This window comes from Epinephelus moara, chromosome 22 (genome assembly GCF_006386435.1).
Source record: "Epinephelus moara isolate mb chromosome 22, YSFRI_EMoa_1.0, whole genome shotgun sequence".
NCBI classification, from domain to species: domain Eukaryota; kingdom Metazoa; phylum Chordata; class Actinopteri; order Perciformes; family Serranidae; genus Epinephelus; species Epinephelus moara.
In genome coordinates, this window is record NC_065527.1 from 1,645,031 (window position 1) to 1,671,305 (window position 26,275).

General features: G+C 42.6%; 1 protein-coding gene across 1 annotated transcript in view; it reads left to right on the plus strand.

The window, feature by feature from the left end:
* The first annotated feature begins 20,829 nt into the window (after positions 1–20,829).
* The window catches only part of kiaa1522 (KIAA1522 ortholog), a 54,916-nt gene continuing 49,470 nt past the window's right edge, over positions 20,830–26,275 (plus strand). Inside the window, exons 1-2 of the mRNA XM_050035403.1 lie at positions 20,830–21,488; positions 22,081–22,482. Of these exons, the coding sequence (XP_049891360.1) occupies positions 22,251–22,482 (232 nt within the window). The 5' untranslated portion in view covers positions 20,830–21,488; positions 22,081–22,250. The remainder of the gene's footprint in view (positions 21,489–22,080; positions 22,483–26,275) is intronic.

The following is a 26,275-nucleotide window of genomic DNA, read 5'->3' on the forward strand; positions in this document are numbered from 1 at the left end:
GGCTTTAGCTTCTAACTATCTTTGTCTTTTTAACCTGTTGTTGCTGCTGAGTCAGTTTGACATCCTGGATACATCCTTCAAACACAGACTGTAGACCCCTCTGTCTGCTTCTCTCTGGAATCACTCTTTCATTTCTCCAAAAATATGATCATATCTCTTCAGGTAGTGCAGTTAGTCTGGACCCTCTGGCAGGCCAGTAAAAGATACCAACGTACCCCATTAAAATCACCACTGACTGCAACAGCAGAACTTGTTGCACACAGACGTTTCTTAGTTTTTACGTCTCTAAAGCCGGATTAACTGGTGGTGTTACAGCTGGGTGCATTTATTATGGCTGGTGAGAGGTGTGTGTGTGTGTTTGTGTGTGAGAGTGCACAGGGTTTATGGTGTGAGTGTTTACGATGAAAGAGAACATGGCTCCGAGATTCCACCCGTGCCTCCTCATTATCGCAGAGTCTTTAAATAGCAGCCCTCGCTTTTCTGGACACTTCCCGTGGGAGGGTTGGTTTTCACCTGAACTTCTGACCCCAACAGTGGAGCACAGGTGGTGTCCTGCAGTCTGAGGAGAGGGCACCGAGGATGGGACAGGACTCTGAGACATGAAATGATGGGACAGATGCAGAAGAAGGAGAGGAGACGATGGAGATGGTGAAAAGTTGAGAAAAACAGGTCCATTAATAAATTTTATAGGACACTTCTATTTTTAAGTTTTACTCCCCAGACAGACTCTCTTTTAGGTAATGACAATTAATCATTAATTTGACGTCCCTGTAATGGGTTATATTTTATGTTTTTGCCTTACTTTACATTTTTCATACCTTTCATTACACAGTATTTTTGAATATTGTTCAGTATGTGGGAACACATGTAACAGATAGACACCACTAGATGGCGTCAGAGTTTAATTTTAACTCCCCTCTTCTAAAGGGAGACATAGAAGGAAATGTTGACTGTCTGACTTTGAACAGCCAGATAAGTTAACACGGTTTCATCCTCTCAGCCCAGTCTGTCTGCAGACTTTTGTATAAATACAGAAATTATATGACATATATTATATAAAATGACATTGATGCTGTGATATATTTTCAATTCATTCATTATTGACGGCTGCTTCCTGCTTTACAAAGTCTTACAGAGGCTGAGAGAGAGCAACTGATGCCTCTTTATCCTGTTTATTGCTATAAAATGACCAAAACCACTTAAGATAAATTAACTGCAAACCCCACTTCAGAGTATGTGCATGACCTTTTTTACTAAATATACTTTTATTTGCAGTTAACACCCCGTTAAATAATGACAGCAGCTCCTTTGAGATTCTGATTCAGTGTTTCCGTGACAAGATTTTGTCCCTCGAGCTGAAGATGTAATGTTGATCTAATTCACTGGTGTTGACCGCCGTGACTCTGTGTTTTGGCAAGTTGAGGCTTTGGGAGACAGACGGTGATTTACATGAAGTTATGTCCAGGAATTAACTGTTTCAACACACTGTTCAACCCTGTTGTGCTGATTCACACCCACACAGTCACTGGGGTCCAGAGAGAGAGACATTGAGGCTCTCCTTCATTTGCCTGCCATAAAAATCATCATCCTTTTCTCTGTCGTCTCCTTCCTAGAGGATGGAGAGCTCATCAGTGTGTGTGTGTGTGTGTGTGTGTTAGTGTGTTAGTGTTAGTGTTAGTGTGTGTGTGTGTGTGTGTGTGTGTGTGTAGGACAAGGGGGAAACCAAATATTTCAGAGGGCGTTGTGGTTGAGGACTGAACGTCCCACTGAGACAGGCCATATGCCGGACATTGTTTTGGACCAGTCTGTATGTGTCTGCTCCAATCTGCAGTACTGTCCAAACTCACCAGAACATCCTGTCAGTGTGTCCTCCTCTTCCTCCTGTTCCTCCTCTCTGTCCATCCTTCAGTCTGTCTCACACACAGGAGGAAGCCATCACCATCCAGACAAAGCTCAACTCTTTACTGTTCTTTTTTTAATACAAATTTTCTGAGACGTGAAACACACAGGGTTTCTTATGTTTATATTGTTAAAGTTTCAAACCTTTAATGCCACTCAGGGCTGCTAGCTCAGTGTTTCTTGGCTCAAACTTGGACTCTGGTGGAGGACCACCTCTGCAGAGCACTGTATTGTTCTCTAAATCTGTTCTTGGATTGGTTCAAGCTTCCTGACTGGTGGACACATAAGTGCATCTTCATAACACGCACCCCATTTAATAGGGGTGGGTGATACGTCAAAATTTGGTTTCTATCTAATATCGAGTAACACTGGGCCAGAATCACTAGCCCCTTTTACACTGCCAGATTTTCGGCGATTGTTGGGCCGTTTGGCCGACAAGCTGCAAGCGTTAAGACACACAGAGCCGGATTGGCGAGTTGATCCGAGGTGCCCAATTTTCCGCCTCATAGGGTAGACATGTTGGTGGAACCCTTTCAGTTTAAAAAGACTGAGGCGGCCTTCTGCCACGGGAGGAGCTGTTGATGACTTGTGGGAGGAGCTGTTGATGACGCCGCACGTGCGAGCCACTGGCGGTGGATAAACAGGAAACAGCTGATAGTAGGAATTAGCGAGCAGCTAGTAGCAAGAGGGAAACACAAACCTGACAGACACTGTAAAGATGAGCAACTGGGGAGACAAGGAATTGCGCGCCCTCCTTGTCCTCGCAAACGAAGAGGCCATTAACCGTCAGATGACGGGGACGGTGAAGAACGGGCCGACTTATGAGAGAATCGCCGAAGGACTGACCAGCCGCGGCTTCCCTCCCACGTCACTGTTTACGTCACACGCTGAGCTACACGTTTTGTTACTTGCTCACGCCCCCCATTGCCCCGAAAAAGGCACATTCTGTATAAACAAAAGTAGGTAGGCAGCATTTTGCTGCACTCCCTGATTTTGTTTTTATACTGCCAATGCTGAAAAAAGACTGATTGGGCTTTCCTGCAAATTTGCACAACTCCTGTTTAAAAAGGGCTAGTGATATCGATACTGATACTTTTTATTATTAACAGTGGCTTTATTAATGTGGGGGAAATCAGTATGTCTTAAGTAACAGCAAATGATGACCAACTACAGTTTGAAAATGTGACATTAACCAATGCTTAAGATCAGATTTGACCTAAACATCAATGTCCCTAGGCCTCTGTGTACCTGGATATTCCTCGTCTGAGCCTGTGAACAGACTCTGTCACTAAACTCTGTCTCTGTGTCAGAGGGCTGGATGCTGAGGCTTTTCCGTCTGTCCTTGTTTCCATTGTTCTCTTCCTCATTCATTCATGTGTCGGATAAAACTAGTCAGGTTCGGACATACTATCTGCACTGAATGTCTGCATTTAACTACGGTAACCTGGGTGCACACACGGTTCTGTTCATAGTACAATTAAGGGTCCATGTCGGCCCACAGCAGTAAACAGGGCTGAGAGGTGAGCTTACCGTTCTCCTACTGCTGACATCAGGTGAAAGTGAAACTAAGAAGACGCTGCTGGGTGTGGAGTAAGTTGATTGAGTGGAGTGGAGAAGCAAAGAGAACATGCACTACATGTGTTCATAACATAACGAAACTTTGTTTTGTACAGACATCTGTCCAAGAATAGTTTAGAGGAAGCAACTCTTGTGTTTCACCTGAATGTGTCCCTTATGGGTGGTTCCCTTCTGGTTGTGCTCATGGATTTATTCAGTTTAGTCGGCCGTCAGTGACTCATATTTTCTCCTCTTGTGATTTCGAAATAAAGTAAGGCTGAGACTTTGCTGTGAAATGGTAGCAATTAAGAAATAGCACATATCTAACTGGGGCTGACCGTTGAAGGTCGGAGATTGAGATCATCAGTCAGATTCCCCTCGGTCGACTGAGGTTACGTCAAGTCGAGCAGTGGTTTTTACTTCGGGGGACGTTTTGGTCCCCAGATTTTGCTGCAGAGTGAGCGCTCATGATTTTCACGATACTCCTTGGTACAGACAGCAGCACAGAGGAGGAGAAACTTTCCACCTTAAGTCTCTGAGATAACATTATCGTCTCTCTTCTGCTTGGACGTGGTGAATTTACAGCTCACAGATACTTAATACGACACAGTCTCTGGCTTTTGTTTGGTATTTTCGATCTGTCGTTAGCGCCTTTAGCTTGTTTACTATATTACATGAATACTGCTGTCACACTGAATAGCATGGATGCCATTTTCACTTAGTCATAATCTTATTTTGGCACCAGTTTCACCCATTAACACCAGTCTTCTACTGCCGAGATAACAGATAAAATCCTTGCTCAATTGCACTTATGACACCTTGTTGTGGTATGAGAGAACATCGCTCCTTCAATTTCCCGGGCACATTATCTCAGTGGGTCTTTCAATAACAAACCCACTTCTGTTCCCTCTCTTTGTTGTTCCCTGTCGTCTGTCACGTCGTGCATCACACAGCATCGTCTCACTGTGGCTAAGTGTGTTTTAATGACAGTGACCTTATCGGTGTTTATTTTACAGAGAGTGTCTCTGCTACATAATTGTCAGCCGCCATCTTCTTACTGTCGCCAGCCACCCAGTGTTTGTACCAGTTGGCTTTTCATGGTCTTAAGGGATCACTTTATATAATGAATGTGTGTTTTCCACGGTTCTGGATTAAGACCGTCCTCTATTATAGATGACAGACACGCTCGCCCTTAAAAAGACACAGAGCAGCTCCGGTTTGTTCCCACAGCACTTTGATTAGCTTTTTTTAATCTCACCCAGAACTCTTTACAGACTTTCTCACAACATCAAAATCTTTGTTGGGAGGTTTCACAGCGTCGGGACGGGGCCCAGGTTTCTTTGTATTGCATCAACCTTTCCTGACAATCGCTTATTGTTCGTTGACTCACCTTTATAACCGTAGCACAGTCACAAGCAGTTCTCATGAAGGGACGCTGTAGATGGAAACAGCTGATGTGGAGAGATGAGATGACAGAAATGAGATCACACGCTCAGTCAGTGTGGATCATACCGTGGGTTCAGTCTGTGGTTTCAGTCTGTGGTGACAACCTTCCTCTACAGAGTGAACAGAGTCAGCACAGTCTGTGGTGACAACCTTCCTCTACAGAGTGAACAGAGTCAGCAGTGAAATCATTAGGAGATATTCATATCTTTAACTGTGGAGACTCGATTTCCACCAGTGTTTAGGTGTTGATGTGTTGAACGGGCTGTTTGATTCTGTGCATGTGCAGAAATAATTCCTCCGACTTCCAGAAGTTTCTAGGAAGTGGTTTACATCAGTATGGGTGGGAGGATTCAGTGTCTGCAGAGTCAGTGTTGCAAGAGCCAGATGAGTTCACTTGTTTCAGGAAATGTTTTTAAAAATTTAAGCCAGCTAGCTGCACTGCTCTCGTCCACACTGATATATCTGATATATCTCAACAACTGCTGGATGGAGTAAGATGAAATTTTGTGCTAACATTCATGGTTCCTGGAGGATGAAGCCCTCTGAGTTTTGGTTAATCTCCTGACTCCTTCTGACTCTTCCACCACCCTGGCACTCACAGTTTTTGTTTTATTGATGGGTGCAGCTTTGACGTAGACATAATGACAGGTAACGGGTCGGTTCTGGTGCCAGGGGCGCCACCAGGCATTTTGGGCCCCATGAAAAGAATTTTTACTGGGCTCAATGCACAGCTGGCCGGGAGGCCGCTGAAAATTTTTGATGCTATTTTACATAAAACTATGCATTTTGATGGTATTTTTGACTATCATTCCCACATTTGTGAAAAAAGAACCATCTCTTCCTCCACTTCCACATTCCTCCCTGACAAACTTGAAGAGGATCCTGGACCTGGCTCTGTAGAGTGTACATTATAGGGCTGACCCAAAAAATTCAAAGCTTCGAAGCTTTGTTCGATGGCACGGGATTCGATTGTGGGGAAAAAAAATCGAATATTCAGTCTTTTTTTTTTTCCCCGTTTTTTGGGGGGACCTTGAACACAACACCATCTCCGAAAAGGAAATAGAAAGCCTGACGTGCAGTGAATGGAGACCTATTATCCTGCTTGAATACAGACGACTAAATTCTTTCAACAATGTGACTCAAAATGATGATACAATAGATTTTATTGATGTAAGATAATATGCTGATGGTGACATTTTCCACCGGTCCACTGCGCTCTGCAGTGACACATGCTGCTCTGAGTCGCGCATCTGTCTGCTTGCGCTGCAGTGTGCGCCGAGGGTTTTGATTTTTAGTGTTAAATCAAAAGTTAAACACTACTTATCAGCAACCAGAAGTGTTTTTTCGTTTGTGAATATTTTTATCTTAATTCTAGGGTTGCAAGAAACTACCTTTTCACCATAAGTTATTAGTTAGTTTTCACTCAGCAAAAAAATAAAATAAAAAAAGTCGTTTGCTTGCTCATCCCTAACTAAAATGATCACCTTCTTCTGAATATTAACTTTGTCCCTGGTCTATAAGCTGCTTATAGACCAGGGACAAAGTTAATATTCCATAACTTTCCACCACATGAACCACTAACAAACCTACCATGCTTTTTGAAATACTGGGTGACATACTGTCGACCCTTTGCTTCTTTCTCCTCTCTTAGCTTCCTTTCTTTCCGTTTTTGGCTACCTGATTTTTGAGGCATATTGCCGTCTCCGCCTCCTTACCTGCTGTCTGTGACAAATTACTGCCGGACTGAACCATTTTATGTAAATAGAGAGGGGGGGCGTTCATGTTTCCAAAACAAATAAAGTTATTGTTACCAGTACATTGTAAATAAAATATATTTGTGATTATAAGTTAGTTAATAACTTAGTGTCATATTATTTTTTGTCAGTATTATAATTTTATTAGGGCCCTCTCTGGGCCCCTCTTAATCATGGGCCCCTAGAATCCTTCTCCTTTTCCCCCCCTTTTCGGCACCCCAGTCTGGTGCTGAGCTCTTTTCAAAAATGGACCCGTGCAGGACTCTGACACTAGGTGAAAACAAAACCAGCCGTCGCAACGTCACTGCAGCTTCTAAACATTTGAAACTTATTACTGTACCAGTTATTAGCATGTTTAACACACCAAAATAAGATGTGGTGTTGCCTGTAGAGCCTGACAGAGTTGCTAGCTCTGCTGCAGACTCACAGTCTTGTTCCAGCATTACTATGCATGAATCTCACTTGTTTCCAGTAAGTACACCAACTTCTTATCCACCACACTGGTCAGTATAAATTGCAGCATTCCTCTAGTCTTACTCATCCGTCTCCAGTAGAGGTTCACCCAGCTCTTACTGGTGCCACTTTTAGCACAACCATGTATCATAAGGGCTCTGAGAGGACACTCTGTTCACCTGAAACTGTCTCGAAACCAAAACACTGAAAGCTTCAATGTCAAGTTAATATTGTTGCTGCTACAAGTTATAGCCTGGTGTGTGTGTGTAAAGGTATGTGTAGATGTGTGTTTAAGAAGCTTATTCTCATGCTGCACAGATTGATGATGAATTAAAGGAAAAACTAACATCAGTTCTTAGTATGTGTCATAGCCTCTGAGGTGTCAGGCCACCACGAGCCTCCAGAACAGATCGGCACTCCTCGCCAAGTCTGTGGTGCTCTATTGAAATGATGAACACCCAGATAATCAGATAGTATCATTAAAGGCAACATCTCTTTTGCAATAAAGAGCTGAGCACAGCAGAGAGAAAGAAAAACAGACACAGCCAGACATAATAATTTACAGACGTCACTAAACAGATTTGAAGATAAAAGTTCAGCACTACCCACACCTATGTGTTAGCCTGACATGCACCTCCCTAGAAATGTAACGACATGTCACAGCCTTAAGGTGGATTTATACTTGTGCGTCAGCTCTATGCAGAGACTACGCTGTTGTGAGCATTTATTCTTGTGCGGTGGTGTGTCTCTGTCACTCTGCAGTTACACCCCCAAAACACTAGGTGGCGATGGGGTTTCTGTGAAGTGCTGTAAAGTTTAGTTGATTCAAAACACACATAAACACACATTAAACACACATTAAACACACATAAACACACATTAAACAAACGCATTAAACAAACACATTAAACACACATAAACACACATTAAACACACATAAACACACATTAAACAAACGCATTAAACAAACACATTAAACACACATAAACACACATTAAACACACATAAACACACATTAAACAAACGCATTAAACAAACACATTAAACACACATAAACACACATTAAACACACATAAACACACATTAAACAAACGCATTAAACAAACACATTAAACACACATAAACACACATTAAACACACATAAACACACATTAAACAAACGCATTAAACAAACACATTAAACACACATAAACACACATTAAACACACATAAACACACATTAAACAAACGCATTAAACAAACACATTAAACACACATAAACACACATTAAACACACATAAACACACATTAAACAAACGCATTAAACAAACACATTAAACACACATAAACACACATTAAACACACATAAACACACATTAAACAAACGCATTAAACAAACACATTAAACACACATAAACACACATTAAACACACATAAACACACATTAAACAAACGCATTAAACAAACACATTAAACACACATAAACACACATTAAACACACATAAACACACATTAAACAAACGCATTAAACAAACACATTAAACACACATAAACACACATTAAACACACATAAACACACATTAAACAAACGCATTAAACAAACACATTAAACACACATAAACACACATTAAACACACATAAACACACATTAAACAAACGCATTAAACAAACACATTAAACACACATAAACACACATTAAACACACATAAACACACATTAAACAAACGCATTAAACAAACACATTAAACACACATAAACACACATTAAACACACATAAACACACATTAAACAAACGCATTAAACAAACACATTAAACACACATAAACACACATTAAACACACATAAACACACATTAAACAAACGCATTAAACAAACACATTAAACACACATAAACACACATTAAACACACATAAACACACATTAAACAAACGCATTAAACAAACACATTAAACACACATAAACACACATTAAACACACATAAACACACATTAAACAAACGCATTAAACAAACACATTAAACACACATAAACACACATTAAACACACATAAACACACATTAAACAAACGCATTAAACAAACACATTAAACACACATAAACACACATTAAACACACATAAACACACATTAAACAAACGCATTAAACAAACACATTAAACACACATAAACACACATTAAACACACATAAACACACATTAAACAAACGCATTAAACAAACACATTAAACACACATAAACACACATTAAACACACATAAACACACATTAAACAAACGCATTAAACAAACACATTAAACACACATAAACACACATTAAACACACATAAACACACATTAAACAAACGCATTAAACAAACACATTAAACACACATAAACACACATTAAACACACATAAACACACATTAAACAAACGCATTAAACAAACACATTAAACACANAACATTACAAAATTCAGCTCCATTACAACTCACAAGGTTCACTGACAAAACAACTGTCTTATACTAAACACGTTTTCCAAATAAATACAACATGCTAACATTATTAGCACAAGTCTATGGCATTTTACATTGTATAAATTAATTAAATCCACTGAGGGAAATGGTTTCAGCTTACAGAGACAGACAGGAGGTCTGCGTCACTGTGATGTGCAGTTACATTTCTGGGGAGGTGCACGTCAGGCTACAGTGTCGAAATTGACGCAGAAGTATAAATTTTGCTTTAAACCAATGGACAACCTCTTTTATTTTACATTATTGTCTTTAATAAAGAGAACCAGTTTTATTTGGATACCCCACTCTATGTAAAGCGTCTTCAAGAACTCTGAAACGTGCTGTGAAGTCTGGTGTATAGGTGGTATTATTATATTATCTGTCAGTTGGTGTTATGGTGATGGTGGTGGGGAGCACTGTCTTACATGTTGGTCCAAAGTTTTCCATAGATGATTTACTGGGTAAAGGCTGTAGCATTTTATTCTCATCACTCTCACATTCACGAAACCATTCAGTGAGCCCTGCTGCACGAAGCATCTGCATCTCATACGTTCCTCCACTCTGTTATTAAGGTTTTTCCTTTAATTTGTCCTGTCTGTAAATGTTACTCTGAGGTACTACAGTAAATATTAAGATTGCTTCCTCCAATAAAACACTTTTTATGACTTCTCAGAAGTTAACAAACATGTTCTTACACTCGCTCAAAAGCCTTAAAGTCTGACTGCACAACTGTGTTTCTAATCCCTGTTGTTTTCAGCTCAGAATCAGCACTCTGCTTTCAGCTGGCTTAATTAGATGTTGTGCGAGAGCCAATCCTGTTATTTTAATAAAGGTTCGACAGAGGTCACCTCAGGTTTCCTGGCTGTGACGTCAGTGCCTCATTTAAACGACCCCCCGGAGAGAGTGAAAACAGGCAGACAGAGAGAGACAAAGGAAGAAAGAAAGAACGGGATGGTTGGATGGATGGATGGAAACTTGTGGCCTGTTTTTGTCCAGTCCCAAACAAGCCAGCAGCAACCACTCCCTCTCTGGAATTCCTGCTGCAAAAATATTTCATGTCATGTTTTTAAAGGAGTAGTTCCCCCTCACAACCACATGTTCAGAGTTTTCTCTCTGTGAGAAGCTGCTGTGTTGCATAAAAGGGTGTAAATGGAAGTTAATGCAACTGTAGACTGTGTGTGCAAATGTTTCTTTAGCAGCAGAGAACATTGGTTTGGTTGACTCATGTTGTTTGTAGAGTAGTTACAGTGTTGAATAGTTCTATAAAAAGGACAAGATGAATAAATATTCAAATTCATTTTCAGGTTGTGGGCCCACAGGGCGGCGGCATTCATTCGGGCTGAGCCTGTCAGGGCCCCATGGACCAAGGCTCGGCCACCAGACGCTCACTGATGAGCTCCCCCCAAATCTAGCTCGAACTCTGGTGCGGTTGGTTTGTGGTGAGAAGGTGTTCCGACCTGGATGTGAAGCAACTGCAGTCACATGACACATTGTTTGGGTTAAACATGAGCATGTTACAGTCCTGGAGGATTATTAATGTGCACCTCCTCCTGTACTGCCTTAATATGCACATTCAGCACATCCAATGCATCAAAACATTGTTTTCTAGTTGGAGCCGCGCCTCGTTTTCAAACTGTATGGTTTGACTAAAATGAACAATGACAGCAATATAGTCCACGATGAGCAGCGCTAAAATCAACCTGCGTAGTTGTCCCTCCATTGTGACATTAGAAAGTGTCACATTTATCTTGCAAGTGTACTCTTCTTCAACGTTTGCTTTACTTCCTGGATTTTTCCCACATGGAAATTCTGACCAATCAAGAGCAGCTTTCTCACACAAGGCATTTGATCTGGTCCTCTTGTAAATGCTGCCGTGAGAACACGAACCAACTCTAGGCAATTATGCAACTTTGGAACAACATGAGTCCCTGATTCAGACCAAAGGAGAGTTTAGTCAGTTACAGTTTGATTTAGTCATTGAAGAAAAAACATAACAACCAAAGGTCACAAAGAAAAATAGCTCAAAATAAAAAAAATAAAACAACATCAGACTGAAGGCGACACAAAAACAAAGTTGTTCTTAACCTAAAGTAACTCAATATTTCTGCATGGTTTCTATTTGAGTAAATAGTGTGTATCAGTCTGTGTGTATCTTCATGTGCATATGCCAGAGGGCTCCGTACACAGTCAGTGTGTTTTGGCTCTCAACAGTTGTGGATTCTAAGAAATACTTTACCGTCCACTGTGCAGACAGTTTCACTGTGACCATCGGACACATGTAGCTCTGTATGTTTGTTCTGACTCCTTTTTATTATTTCATCTTTTAGTACAAACACAAGATGGCGGAGCTGCTCATGGACCATTAACAACATTTATTACCCCCTTTACCTCCTTTGTGTCTGTGTATGTGTGTCCAGGAGGGGTCGTGTCAACTTAAAGCAAGAACCACCAGCAGACCAGCTTCAACATGTCACAACAGAGGCAAACAACGATTGGCTAATAAAATTTGATGGACGGCTGGAGGGTCACAGAGCTGATCTGTGTCGGGGTCACACACACACACACATGGAGATCCCACCCAGCTCCTCCTCTGTAGATGATATCAGACAGATCCAGGGTCAGCGTTACGTTTCAGTTTCTCCATTAGCTTTAAAGTTAAAAGATCCACAGCTGATAAAAATGTGTTTTGATGCAGTTTCAAAGAAGCTGTTGTTCAAGAAGGAATCGTTAGTGACTGCAGTGATCACAGTTAACAGCACGACAATGTGTGCTGCATCAGGGCCGCACAGTGTATCCTTAGAGAACAGTTCATACAATATCCTACAAATTTGTGTCTCATGAATGACGTACAGTTACATAATAAACGTAAAGTTACTGTGGTTAGGTTTACGAAAAGAAAGAGTTTCCATCTTGAAACTGTGCTGATTGTATAGATCTTCTGTGTGTGAAGCGTCATGTTTTCACTGACATGGATGGAGACTGTCAGAGACACTGGACTGGTGTGAGTGCTGTAACATAAAGACTCACAGGTCGCAGTGTTTCAGGGATGTTGCTTTGTTTTAGGGTCGAACTAAAGACCAGTCAGGAGATGACCCCTCTTCAGCCTTATTGTCTCTGTCGTCTGGCTCTCAGGCACAATTGCTCCCCAGAGGCTCCATAAACAGACGACAGCCGAGTCTTACAGCTTCATCTTCACTGGGTTCAACCCACACTTTCTGTTTCCTGTCCTCCTCATCTCAAACTTACAAAAGAGGATTAGGGACATGTTAAAGAAAAAGGAAATCTTATATTTTGAGACTAAAGTCGTAAATCTACGAGAATAAAGTTGAAATATTACAAGATTAATCTCGTCATTTTCAGGGGAAAAAAGTCACAGATTAAGACCGGAAAGACGGGAAAATATACCCTGTCCGCTAACCTTCAGGGGATTTATTCTCCAGGGTTGCACTGGCAGAAATGGATCAGTGTGGATGAATGAAAAATTTAAACAAACAGTTTTCAGGTGTTGACAGTTACAGTTACATGACATTGTAATAATATCATTTGAAATCTTGTTGCTAATACACCATATTACTTCAGTACTGCTAAATCATATATTACCTTCACCTTCAACACTGTTTGTACACACTGTGTCGCTTTTTATACCATGTTACCTTCTGGTCTCAATCTGTGACTTTTCTTCTGCTAAAAGTACGAGTTTAATCTTGTAAAATTTTGACTTTATTCTTATAATATTACGACTTTATTTTTTGTAGATTTATGACTTTATTGTCGTAGATTAAAGACTTTATTTTCGTAAAATTACGACTTAATTCCTGCAATATTGTGACTTTATTCTCGTAAATTTACGAGTTTATTCTCATAAATTTAGGACTTTATTCTTGTAATAATATGACTTAATTCTTGTAGATTTACAACTTTATTCTCGTAAATTTAAAACTTTATTCTCATAAATTTACAACTTCATTTCCGTAATATTATGATTTTATTCTTGTAAAATTATAACTTTATTCGTTTAGATTTACAACTTAATTCTCGTAGATATATAACTTTATTTTTATAATATTTATGGCTTTATTCTTGTAATATTATGATTTTATTGTAGTAGATTTACGAGTGTATTCTGGTGGATTTATGACTTTATTCCAGTAAATTTACGATTTTATTCTCGTAAAATTATGACTGTGTTCTCGCAGATTTACAACGTTATTCTCGTAATCTAAGATGTTTTTTGTTTTTCTTTAACGTGGCCCTAATCCTCTCTCGTACAAACTGACTAGAGATGACTCGACAGTATTTCCTCTACTTTCTAACGGAGGCAGTGAAACGCCTCCCTGCTGCTCCTACAACTTTATAACCTGGTGTTTTTGTGTCTCCATTGATGCAGGTCAGAGGAATGTGGTCGGACACTGAGTGGCTGTTTCACTGAGGGCAGAAACATGTCTGGACAGGGAGAAGTGGAGTCAGTGGGGTCAGAGGATTGTTGTTACCTCCTCCCTTTTCTCTTTCTCTGCACTTTTTTAAACCCTTGAACTACTTTGGTTTATCTTTTTGTTCATTCCCCGTCTTTAAACCAGAGCTCTCTGCCAGCAGAGACTGTGACATCTATTCTCGTCAGAGGCGGCTGAGACAAAGCTGCCTCTGTTGCACACAGGAATCCCCTCTGTGTGTTTCACAGCTGAGTATCAACCTGAAGCCTCTCCCTCTTCTCTCTCAAACTATTATTACATGCCTTGATTCTCTGTCTGTCCTCGTTTCTCTTCCTCTCACCTCTCTTTCCACCCCTCCCATCCTCGCCGTTATAAATAGTCGACTGTGGAATGTAACTTTGGAGAGTTTTGTTCTTTTTCAGAGCTTTCACTGACTCTTGGTTCTCACAGATTTATTTCTAGAGCAGAAACATGTGCACACTTGTTAAAGAGGTAACTGAACAAAACAACAGAGACGTATGTTTGGGACCTGTTTCTGTGTTTTATTGATGAAGTTTCAGGATTGTGTGCCGTCGTTAGAGAAATGCACAGAGAGAAGCAGTCGGTGCAGAAAGAATGTGTCTGTGGCCGGACAAAGGCCGGTCGGGAATGATAATGCTGGTCCGAGAGGGCTTATCCCAACCGGCAGTATGGATTTCCTGACGGCAGCTCCCTTTCAGTCGCATCCAACACAGTCACAGTCACACACACACACACACTCACTCAGGTCATTGACAGAAAGTTCATGTTGCTGTCATGATGATGTCTGTTTACTGTGTGATTTTCAGTCTCAAGTCCTCAGAAGTCCCTCAGTGAGGTGCCGACCTGCTCCTGTACACTGAGCTTTAGAGGTTTTATGTATTCTCCTTTATGTTTGTTGCAAATATTAAGATGTTACACTGAAAATCTCTTTAACAGGATCAAGTGGACTTTAGATGGGAACAGCTTTTAGTGCTGACTTTACATCATTATGCGCAACGTCTTTGTCCCTTTGTACCATAAATTAATTACTGCTTACAGTGTGGTGATGTGAGGATACAAATTTGTCAGACCATCTATACTGAAGTTGTTATTCCTGTATTTCAGGTGGTATTAGACCTTGTGAACAGTGTCCCTAAATGTTATCATGTTCATTGATTTTTATCCACAGTAGCAGTGTGACTTAACGTCAGTCGGTTCGTCCAATACTTTGGTCCAAACTAAAATATCTCACGACATCAGATGGGTTGTCTTCACATTTTGTAGAGATGTTCATGGTCCCCACAGGGTGATGTCTACTGACTGTAATGATGCCTCGACTTCTAGTGTCACCATGAGGTTCATGTGGTCTTAAAAAGATAGTTAGGCACAGAGTCCTGCACCAGGTCAGGTAGCCCGCAAAAAGCTGTGTAAAAATATGTATATATTAGAGTTTAGATTGGGCCCGAAAAATCCAGCTCGACCCCACCCGAGCCCGTGCATGTTCTGTCCGAGTCCGGCCCATCCCCGCCCCGACATGTTTTTTTAAGGATACGAACGTGGACATAGACAGCTGACTCTCGTCTTTCTTTCCATGGCAAGCCTTCGTCATGTGCCTCTTAAGGTGCGGACACACCAAACCGACATCAAAGAACTAGCGGCGGCGAAAGCCAACTGTTGCGTCGTCTACGTCGCCTCATGTCGCCCTGTGTCAGTTGCATTTGAACACGCTACACGGACTACATCTGACGGCCAAGTAGCACGTATGTTCTGCGCCTGCGTGAGAGAGAGCGGAGTGAGAGAGTGGTACATCCTGTCAGCCGAGGGGTTTCCTATCTGTGCAGCCGAGCACCGCAGCACCTCCACGGACTATTACATCCAGACGGTCCCGGTGTTTCCTCCGCAGGCTCCACTTCACTCAGCTGCCCGATAAACCCGCTGCTTCTTCCCACTTTAACCTGAATAACAAACCAGGGCTCGGTGCTCCGGTTGGATCCAAACGGAGAGCCGGGGCTAGCTCAGAGACTAGCGGAGGCTAACTGGCTGTGCTTCCCTCCGGTCATGCTGCGGCTAACGCTCCGCTAGCCGCTCCCAGCTAGCTCCGGTTTGTTATTCAGGTTAAAGTGGGAAGAAGCAGCGGGTCTGTCGGGCAGCTGAGTGAAGTGGAGCCTGAGGAGGAAGCACCGGTTAGCCCCGGTTTCACTACAGACAGATTCACTCGCTACAGACCGTCGGCTTGGTGTGTCAGGGCCTTTAAGTGTCGAGGTCCCTGTCTTCTTGCTGTCATATACCAGCACCGTGCTGCACTTGGTACACTTGATGAAGCCGACACACACTTTGTCACCGTCAACAACTCACATGTGCGCGGCCAGTGGCGCCGTCAAGGGGGGTAGATTTGATTTAGTTGAACTATTAATATTGTAACAGAATCTGAATCTCACTCTGAGTTACTGTTGTTGTTCACAAACTAAAGAAATGAGATTATTTTATTTAGTTTTTACTGAATATGTGAAGCAAACTGTAAAACTAGATCACCCCTATTTCTGAGTCACATTTCAGCCAATGCGTCACACCTCTCTGCACGGACTGTTTCTGATGTTCAAATGTAATTGGTCAATACTTCTCTGACTACAAACGTAAACCAGCACACTTTTAATAACAGCAACTTTTCCTGTCGCCTACAGATCCTGCACACATATGCAGATATCTGTTTATAGAGATTAAGTTTGATGCACAGAGAAATGCAGGATCGCAAATATTTGCAGTCGTCTTATTGCCTGAAAACTTATTCCACAACTATTTTAATTGTTTGCATGACCACCTGTCCTCCAAACAAAAGCACAACCATGTTCACGATAGATTCAGTTTCATCTTCTCTCTGGCAGCAGTACGTCCTGGAGAGAAACATGGGCGTGCATATGAGCGCAGCCAGCGAACGAAGCTAACGGTTGATCTAGAGAAGTGTAGATGTTAGAGAAAGGAAACAGAGGAGGGGAGGACTGGTGATACATTCCCCAGTAGGCTCATAGTGTTCTGGTGGTTAATGGTTTTGAACCTCTCGCTCCAAATGTACAGACGCTCTGCAGCTCCCTCGCAGACATACAGAGGGCGGCTGTTTTCCATTGTATCGTCATGGAAACGTTAAAACATTTCAATCTGTTAGGCATGAGTGAACTAAACTATGAGTCATTTTGACCCCTCCCATCACAGCAGAGCACACACACTATGGATTCACCCAGCACACACACACACACACACACACACACACACACACACAACAGAACCTACACAGAAACATCTTGAATCATCACTGACTGAAAACTGAGCAACAGGTCAGAAGTTTTTTGGGAAATGAAATTATTTTTTACTTATTTTTAACAACATGAATCAGCCACACGATCTTAACTTCCTCTGTACGGTTCTCCATAATGTTTGCAGGAGCTACAGCGAGCGGACGCTGAGGAACGCTGAGAGTGTGTGATCTAGTTGAGGAATGAAGGCCATTAAAGTTGCAGCATATGATACTGACAGTGATCTCCTTCGTTCGTGTGCCAGAATTAGCCCAGCGATCCCAGCAGACAGGTAATTTAGCTGCCTCATCACAGAGACTAAATGAAGACAGTGAACCACAGCTCACTGATAACGGATGAAACACGCCTGCAGCTCGTTTATCTCACGTTATAGAAACACTTGTAGTTGTTTCATGATGGACTCCATGACAACTGAGTCTGGATGCAAATGAAAGTCTTGATGGAAACTATTTCTAACCCATCAATAATCAATAGTAGACAGTGGCATGAGCTGAGAGGACAGAGAAGCAAACATCTGGAGCAGCTGGGAAACTGATGTGAGCGTAAGAAGTCTTAACCAGCTGCTACCAGGTGTTGTTGAACCAGATGCTCTGTCAGGTATTTATGGCTTTTTATGGTAGCCATGAAACTAAAGAAAGGACAAAGCAGTTTTATGACATTAGTGGATAAATATATATTTACACGGATATATATCAGTGTTGTCAGTTTTTAAATTTTGTCAATGAAAACATGTGGGAGCCCTGTTTAATTAAGTTTTAGTTTGCTTCTCTAATTAAGTGTCTGTAGTTAAGTTTCCTCCGTCATGTTGGTTGTTTGTTTCAGCTTCAGGGGACAGGAGATGTCAGGTGGGGTCAGTTGTCATATTCTCTACTGATATATCCATAGAAGTCAACATAAGACAGGTATGCTATATCTTGACGTGTCCAGTCTCCTCTTAAAATATTTGTATAGCATATTTGAAACAGTTTCAATGCTCATATCCTGCAGTATCCATACACTGCTACCAGCTGGGCCTCCTCACTCTCTCCTCTTAATGTGTACTGCAGTCATTTTGCTGTTGTCTGTTACTGACCCAACCTGGTCTCACTCCTAAGTAGTCCGACGCTTGGGCAGTGACATCCGGCGTCAGACTCCGACAAAAAAAGCCGTCCTAAAGTGCCTCTGCTGATTCACGCCATCATCTTCTCTTTTTCACTCTGTGTGGTGACGTCCCTACAGGAAATATCAAACAGGCCGGTTGTAGTACACATTGTTCTGTTTCTATTCGTCAAAGTGACGGCTGTGACGGGAAGCCCGGTCTCATTCAGCAGACGTCAAAATGCGCCGCTTGGTCAGTGACTTCCAGCGTCAGACACCAACTAATTGACCTATGGCTAAGCCACGCCCCCTCCACTCACTCGGACAAACTATCAACATTCAGAGCCCGGCGCTATGGCAGGTGTCACAGTACACGGCATTTCACAGGAGGCAACTGATGATTTTTGGGGACATAACGATCAGATGTCATTGAGAAGTAACCAAAAGGGCCTAAACTACGCATTGGAGGGATATATTCATCATTTTATTGTTGAGAAGGTCGATGAAAAGCTTAAATTACAAGCCAAAATTTACAGGTCACAGTGTACGCTTGTGAACCGCATCTGGTTGCCGTCACCATCAAAGACAACAAGTTAAAGTGCCACTGAAGTTAAGGTTTTTGGCTCAGAATATGAGAAAAGGATAACGGCCTTTTTACCATCTTTACCAAGAGTGTCTCTCCGTTAGTTTGGTGCTACAGTATTTACACTGAATCATTCAGCATAACGTTTGCCAACCTTTGTTATCTCTGCCATTACAGATAAGTTAATGAAGCTAAGCTCCAGAAGTTAACGTTAGCTTAACTAGAGCCCTTTGGACAACAGCTAACAATGATGTACGATCACCAAAGTACAAAACTAGAACAAAATAGGCTAATGAACTCCCAGCAAACAAGGTGACATGATGAACAACGCAGCTAGGAGCTAACGTTAGGCTAACTTTAGCTAACGTTAGCTAGAGATGTTAAAGATAACTTTATATTTCTTTCCAGCAAAGTGACAATATGTTGCCTCAAACACAATGTTGACTTACCTTAGAACAGATGTAGACATCATTGTTAATCTTATTCACGTTGAGTTGATGTTGTGGTCTAACGTTACCACACAACTTTATCCAAAGGAGACACTTTTCTCGCTTGAGATGTGGTTTAAAGTGTAAAAAATACACCTGGTCACCCAGCCTCTCAGGATACCTTGTGTCAGAGTTGCATGTACCCCATGCACACCGTTTGACCACTGTTTGCGGGGGGTCCAACAACCACTGACTTTCACCCAGGAGGCCGGTGTTTGTGTCCCTAAAGCCAAACCCTGTTCTTTATTTCGTAACCACGTGCACGTGTTCTTAAAGGAACAAAAACATCAATTTGTGGTGTTGTACTGAGGTAGTGCTTTTATTTTGAAAGAGACTGTATGCAAACTGTACATTTCCTGTGAAAACAGAAGTGTATTTTGAAAACAGACAATGCATGTAACAGGCTGAAGTTGACACGGCGTCCCAGAACGTCAACAACCAACACACCCAGGGTACCTTGGACGTCATATGTGGACGTGGAAAGTCCATGACCAAACGTGGACATGTGACGAGGTCACAGTGAGAATGTGACAATTAACCAAGAAAAGAAAAGTGGTCGTCGTTGTTGTCATGTTATAGCCTTGTTATATTTAACTTTTATAAACAATTTTATAGTGTATGCCCTAAATGCCAATTTCCTTGTTGTATCGAAAATGAAATCGAGTTTCAATATTTTTCAAGGAATTTTATCAAAGTTAGAAATTTCTTTTCATCAGGGTAGATTAAACCATACGTCGACTGACAGCTCTTGTTGCTACCTGACAGATATGTTGTCGTCTGTAGTCACAGTCTGTGACACCTCCTCCTCCTCCTCCTCCTCCTCCTGCCTCCCCTTCTTCACCCAAGTTGGTTTCCTCCACATTCAAACCAGATGAGCCAGTCCCATGACACATACACACACATGCACTCCACCCACTTCTGACAAGTGTCAACCCCCCCCCCCCCCCCCCCCCCACACACACACACACACACACACACACACACACACAGTGACGTCAGCCTGTCTTGTCCCACCACAGTGCAATCTGAAACTCTTTGAATCCAGTGNTGCACTCCACCCACTTCTGACAACTGCCCCCCCCCCCCCCACACACACACACACACACACACACACACACACACAGACAGTGACGTCAGCCTGTCTTGTCCCACCACAGTGCAATCTGAAACTCTTTGAATCCAGTGGCAGAGCTTGTATGTTCAGGTTGAGTAACTGGAGGTTTACAGGTAACCCCCCGCCCCCCCCATGACTCGCCTCACCTGTCTGTCTGATTGTGTGTGTCATGCTTAACAGGGGGTGTCGGGTTTCCACCTGGCTGCATGCTGACAGGAAGAAGCCACTCCCTCTTAACTGCAGAAAACCTGCTGAACCTCCTCACCTCCGCCAGGCCACCTCCAACACTGGACTGCTCAGTAGTTCCTCAGTGACCTCTGTCATCAGATCGCCTTTTTAGATATCTTTTTTTTTTTTTTTTTGCTTCAGCAGATCTCATGTTGTCTCTGTGAACGCTACACGAGAGTCACACCAGGGTCTCTGTTTTATATTGTGGTCTATAGAGTGATCTCTCCATGGATACACTGGTTCAAGGTGTGTACTTTTCCTCCTTAGCTGCAGTGATGCTTCCCGACCCAGGGGTCCCCCTCCTGAGGGAGACTGGGCTGACTGCACCTGATCCCCGGAAAGGAGGCTAGGAGGACAGACAAGAGGACAGCCAGCAGCAGAGCATGAAACAACCTGACCCGACCTGTGCAGCTGAAACGTCGGACTCTGCTGAAGCTAAAATGCTAAACGTCAGCTGTTTGGAACATGAAGAGACGCAGCCAGCGCTGGAGCAGAGCTGCAGACTCCTCACAGCACTGTGAGAGGTGGGAGGAGAGGCTGGCTCTCATGTAGAGGGAGGGACTCAGAGAGCATGGAGCTTCATTCACTCTGCTGAACACACACACACACACACACACACATGCTCCGCAGAGCTGTTCTCAGGCTGAGAGAAACGAGGGGAGCGGAGGAGAGGACTGCACGCTCGCTCAGTAAGTTGTACACACTTATGTTCTGACTGTTTTACAGCACGTATTTAACAGCTTGCTAACGTGACAGCATGAACATGAAGTGCATGTGTTCATGTGTGTTCTATTGGTGTGTATTTATGAAGTTAAAAGTGTCACTGTGTGTTTTTCCACTTCTAGTTTAACTGAACTGAACTTCTTTCTCTTCTCTAACTCACCCATACACACTTTTCTGCTGATGTGAACCACATGTCACACATGCATGCTCACACACACACACACACACACACACACACACACACACACACGTACGTAGACTGTGCAGAGGTCCAGCTCTGCTCCCTGGGGCTCCTCGTCTACATACACAAAAATGAGAGAATAGAAAAATAGGGAGTGGGGGCGGGAGAGTGGAGGGAAAACTTTAGTAGGACAATGTGGGAATGTTCTCGATCCACTGTGAACAGTTCGGCTGCTTCTGGTTTATCTTCTGCTTTTATTTCGTAATAGTCTGTCTCATGTCTCTCTGTCCTCAGTCTGGGTTTTATTTCTACCCTGTTTTTCACTCTTTTCGTCTCACCCTCTCCGTCTCATCCTGCTGATCTCACTGTTGTCCCAGGTGGTGACGGACAGGACAAACAGAGACACTGTGAGCGAGGCCAAAGAGGGACGCAGGGGTTCATCTAACCCTGGAGAGCAGGGAGGATTCAGACTTGTTCCCGTACAGAGGACACACTGATCTGGGTGGAGGTATCTGGGTGGGCTTAGCTCCCAGGACCAACCTCCAAGATGTCCCGGAGGAGGTCTACAGGTGACCTGGTGCCCAGGGACATCACTGAGATCTTAGCCCGGGAGGCGAGGGCTCAGCGTGGGCAGAAGAAGCCGGGGAGCTCCCTGGGACAGGCCTTCAGCTGGTTGAAGGGGAGCCGGAGGAAGAAGAACCTCGGCAATGGGATGAACCGAACTGGTACTGGTGTGACGGATGCCAAACTGGGACTTCAGAACCATGACCCTGCAAAAGGTGAGTGGACCAAGACGTTCTGTGATTAAATGTGTTCAGTGACGTCCTGGCAAACACAGAGCCTGTTGACATCTGGTGTTACACAGTGACCTGAACAGATGTGACTATCAGTCGTCTCCAGCTGACCACTTGTCTTCAGATTTCGTTACTACCTGCAGTTATTACGTCCACACTCTCGCTAGCCGCTCGCTAAGTGCTCACTAGCGTGTTAGCAATTGTGTCAGTACAGCTGGAGACATTAATGTCAGCAGAATTTCTGGTCAGTTTCCTTCCACATTTTCTCCAACTGTTGTAAAATAAGCAAGTTATATAGCGTTAGCCCACTGTCGCCGAAATAACGTCCGACATTGATGATGTAGTCCTTGTTGGGGACGCATCAGAACTCGTTAGCATTTATACTCCAAAAGACGTGGCCAAATGCATCCCTGATCAGAGACCTGCACAGGTTCGTTTTTTAAAACCTGCACCCACCCAAACATTCTATCAACATTTTTTTTTTGACATTTTATTAACCTTTTTTGTTGTTGTTGTTGTTGTTGTTTTTTGGTCAGAAATTTTATAAACATTTTTTTGGAAATTTTCATATTTATCCACATTTTGTTGGAGATTTATTAACATTTTTTTTTTTGGTAATTTATCAACTTTTTTTTTCGGTAATTTTGTAGAATGTTTTTTGAACATTTAAAAAAAGATTCTGACATTTTAATACTAATTTTGGGACATTTTTTAAATGTATTTCGGACATTTTGGTGCCATTTTTTTCACCACCATCAAACCTCCAAAGGATCCTCCTTGGGTGTCTTGAACTCCATGTAGGCTGCCACCTCATCCTCAGGCTGCAAAGTTTCATGGCTGGAGTCCTCCACGTCGGTGACCAATGTGACCACGGGGTCAAAGGTTACACTGGTGTCACTGACTTTCAAAATAAAAGGTACTGCAGCTTGATAATAGTGAAATAGATTTTTGTCCCCACCTGCTGCTCGCCCGTGTGGAGTTCCTTTTTACCTGTGAATTTATATATATATACATATTTTTAACTAATTAATCAGCGGCTACCCGACAGGTGTCCGACCTGGTGCAGGATTTTGATCTGACTCATAGACTGCAGCAGCGCTTTCCTTTAAATATGCATAACTTTAAGCCTTGATAAAACTTAAATCTGTGAGTTATAAAAAAATTCAGCCGCTGTACAGTCGTCATGAATGTTGAAATTAGCTATAGAGACCAAACCTTTTTTTTTTTGTACCAGGCTGTAAACATGTTTATTTCTACATTGTAACATGGAGGTCTACGTGGACTGACTCGCTCTTGGAGCCAGCCTCTAGTGGACATTAGAGGAACTGCAGTTTTTGGTACTTTGCACATTTGCTTCATTTTTTAGCTTCAGAGGTTGCTGCTCGAAAGAAACTTAAAAATGCAATTTCATGTAACTGCCAGCAGTTTACAAAGCACAGAATATATTTAGTTTATTAATAAAATAGTCGAGGTTTTTGTTTCTCTGTCAGCTCAGCTGCTCTCACATGGATAGAGAACGGATCATCTGCAGAAAATCAGTCTGATATGAGTGAGAGAATCTTCTGCCTCTAATAAGAGATGCATAGACGTCTCTGTCGGGATGGATCTTACTGGTCAAGGTTGAGTTCAGGTGAGGATCGGTGTTTGGAGCCAGTTTGTCTTGTTTTGTCTGTCCTGATCCCAGACTGTGTGGTCACGATGTTTCGGGGAAACGTGTTGACGTTTGGATTAAGATGGAGAGGTATTTGTTATCGTCAGGACATCAGTCTGAACATTTATAACTTAGCCAAAGTGACACACACACACACGCAGACTGACACAGTCTAATCCCCCTCTGTTTACTGATGCGTTTGCTTGGTCGGCAGCACAGAGATTACCCACAGTCCCCATTTCCTGTTTTTGTTCCACCTCCAAAGCCACCCCTTTCTCTTCTGTCATTGTGAGTGTGCGTGTGTGTGTGTGTGTGTTACTGTAGTAACTATCCAACAACTCGTAGAAATCCTGATTCACGGTCTTCCTGACCTTGTTTGGTCTTTTGTGGTTTCTGAGCTCGTTGTGCCTAAAAAGATCTTCCATGATCCCTCATTACGCCTCACATTGTGGCTGTGTAAGGTCTATGGAGAACCATGGAGCTGGATGGGTAACAGACAGTGACTCCATCCGAAACCAAAGATTAACTAGTTGTAGGGCTAATGATTCCTCAGCAGAGGATGTGGTCAAAGGCTGATGGTAAGAATGTGTGGGAACCGTATTTCTGGCTCGCTGTCTCAGTGATTCTTTGAAGACTTAAGGGGACCAGTGTCGAACATGTCCAAGAAACAGATCGCACATAATCATGAACACGCAGTCAGCCACGAGTTTTCAATAAAGATAGTGTGACTGAGGTTTTTACTTGTTTACTGTGTTCCCTCATTGTTTTACAGCATTTAGGCAGTGTTTACTGCGAGGTCATCATTTTAATTCTTTAATAACTCTGCTTTACTGTTTCAGTCTCTGATTGTTCTTGAGTAGGAGGGTCCTGATGTAACTGCAGACATGTTTGGTTTAAAGTTTTATTTTGGAATCAGTAAAAGCAGGAAGCTGAAGGTGTTTTATGTGAGTAGTTGACAGACAGTCTGAAGCCATTTAACAGACAGATCTGTTCCTTTCTTTAGTGGCATGAACAGCTGGTGCTTCTGTCTCACCTCTGTGTGGGAACTAATTGTCAGGTTTGGATTGTCTTGTTCTGTTTGGTGCTTTGTCTCCTGCACAGAGACTGTTTTCCCACCAATTAATAATTGGTGCATTGCCACTCTATAGGGAACTGCCCATTGGTTCGACATCCCATTGTTCCGAACATATTAAACTCATTGTTCCGAAGTCCGTTCCGAAATCATCATGATGCCCTGTGGTTAAGGTCTGGTTAGGTTTAGGCACAAAAACCACTTGGTTAGGGTTAGGAAAAGATCATGGTGTGGGTTAAAATGAAAAAGAAACTGACAAACACATAAGTCGTGAGCCTGCTCCGCCTCAAGCCTTTCCCAGCTGACCCAGAGCCAGTCGCGGCGGGCGTATGGTGCGCTCAGCCGTTCAGCACCACGGACAGTCGGACTAATGGGATGTCAAACCAATGGGCTGTCAAACCAATGACATGGACCCCACTCTATAGCCACGTTTTCACTAAGCAGTCCCGTACGGTACGGTTCAGTTCGGTACGCTTTTTTTCTGTCTCTACAGTGAAAAGTTGTGGATGGTACCAACAGAAGCGTTCCTCACCGTCCCCATGTTTGGTCCCCCCTCTGTTGGGGTACCTAGCACACAGATCTGGTACTAAAAGGCATGATGCGGGACGACAAACGTTAAAACTGTCCAATCTGCGAGTTTACCTGTCAGTGGGTGGAGCTTCATGTTTACTTCTCTTGGTTCGTTTGCAAAAGTCATTGTGAACAGGAACCAAACCAAAATTCAACAATGCATCATTTTTCCCTCTGGTGCGACTAAATGAACCAAACTAGAAGTGTGAAGTCGTCTCCTGTGGTCTGAATCAGGGACTCATGTTGATCCAAAGTTGTATAATTGCCTAGAGTTGGTTCATGTTCTCACGGCAGCATTTACAAGAAGACCAGATCAAATGCCTTGTGTGAGAAAGCTGCTCTTGATTGGTCAGAATTTCCATGTGGGAAAAATCCAGGAAGTAAAGCAAACGTTGAAGAAGAGTACACTTGCAAGATAAATGTGACACTTTCTAATGTCACAATGGAGGGACAACTACGCAGGTTGATTTTAGCGCTGCTCATCG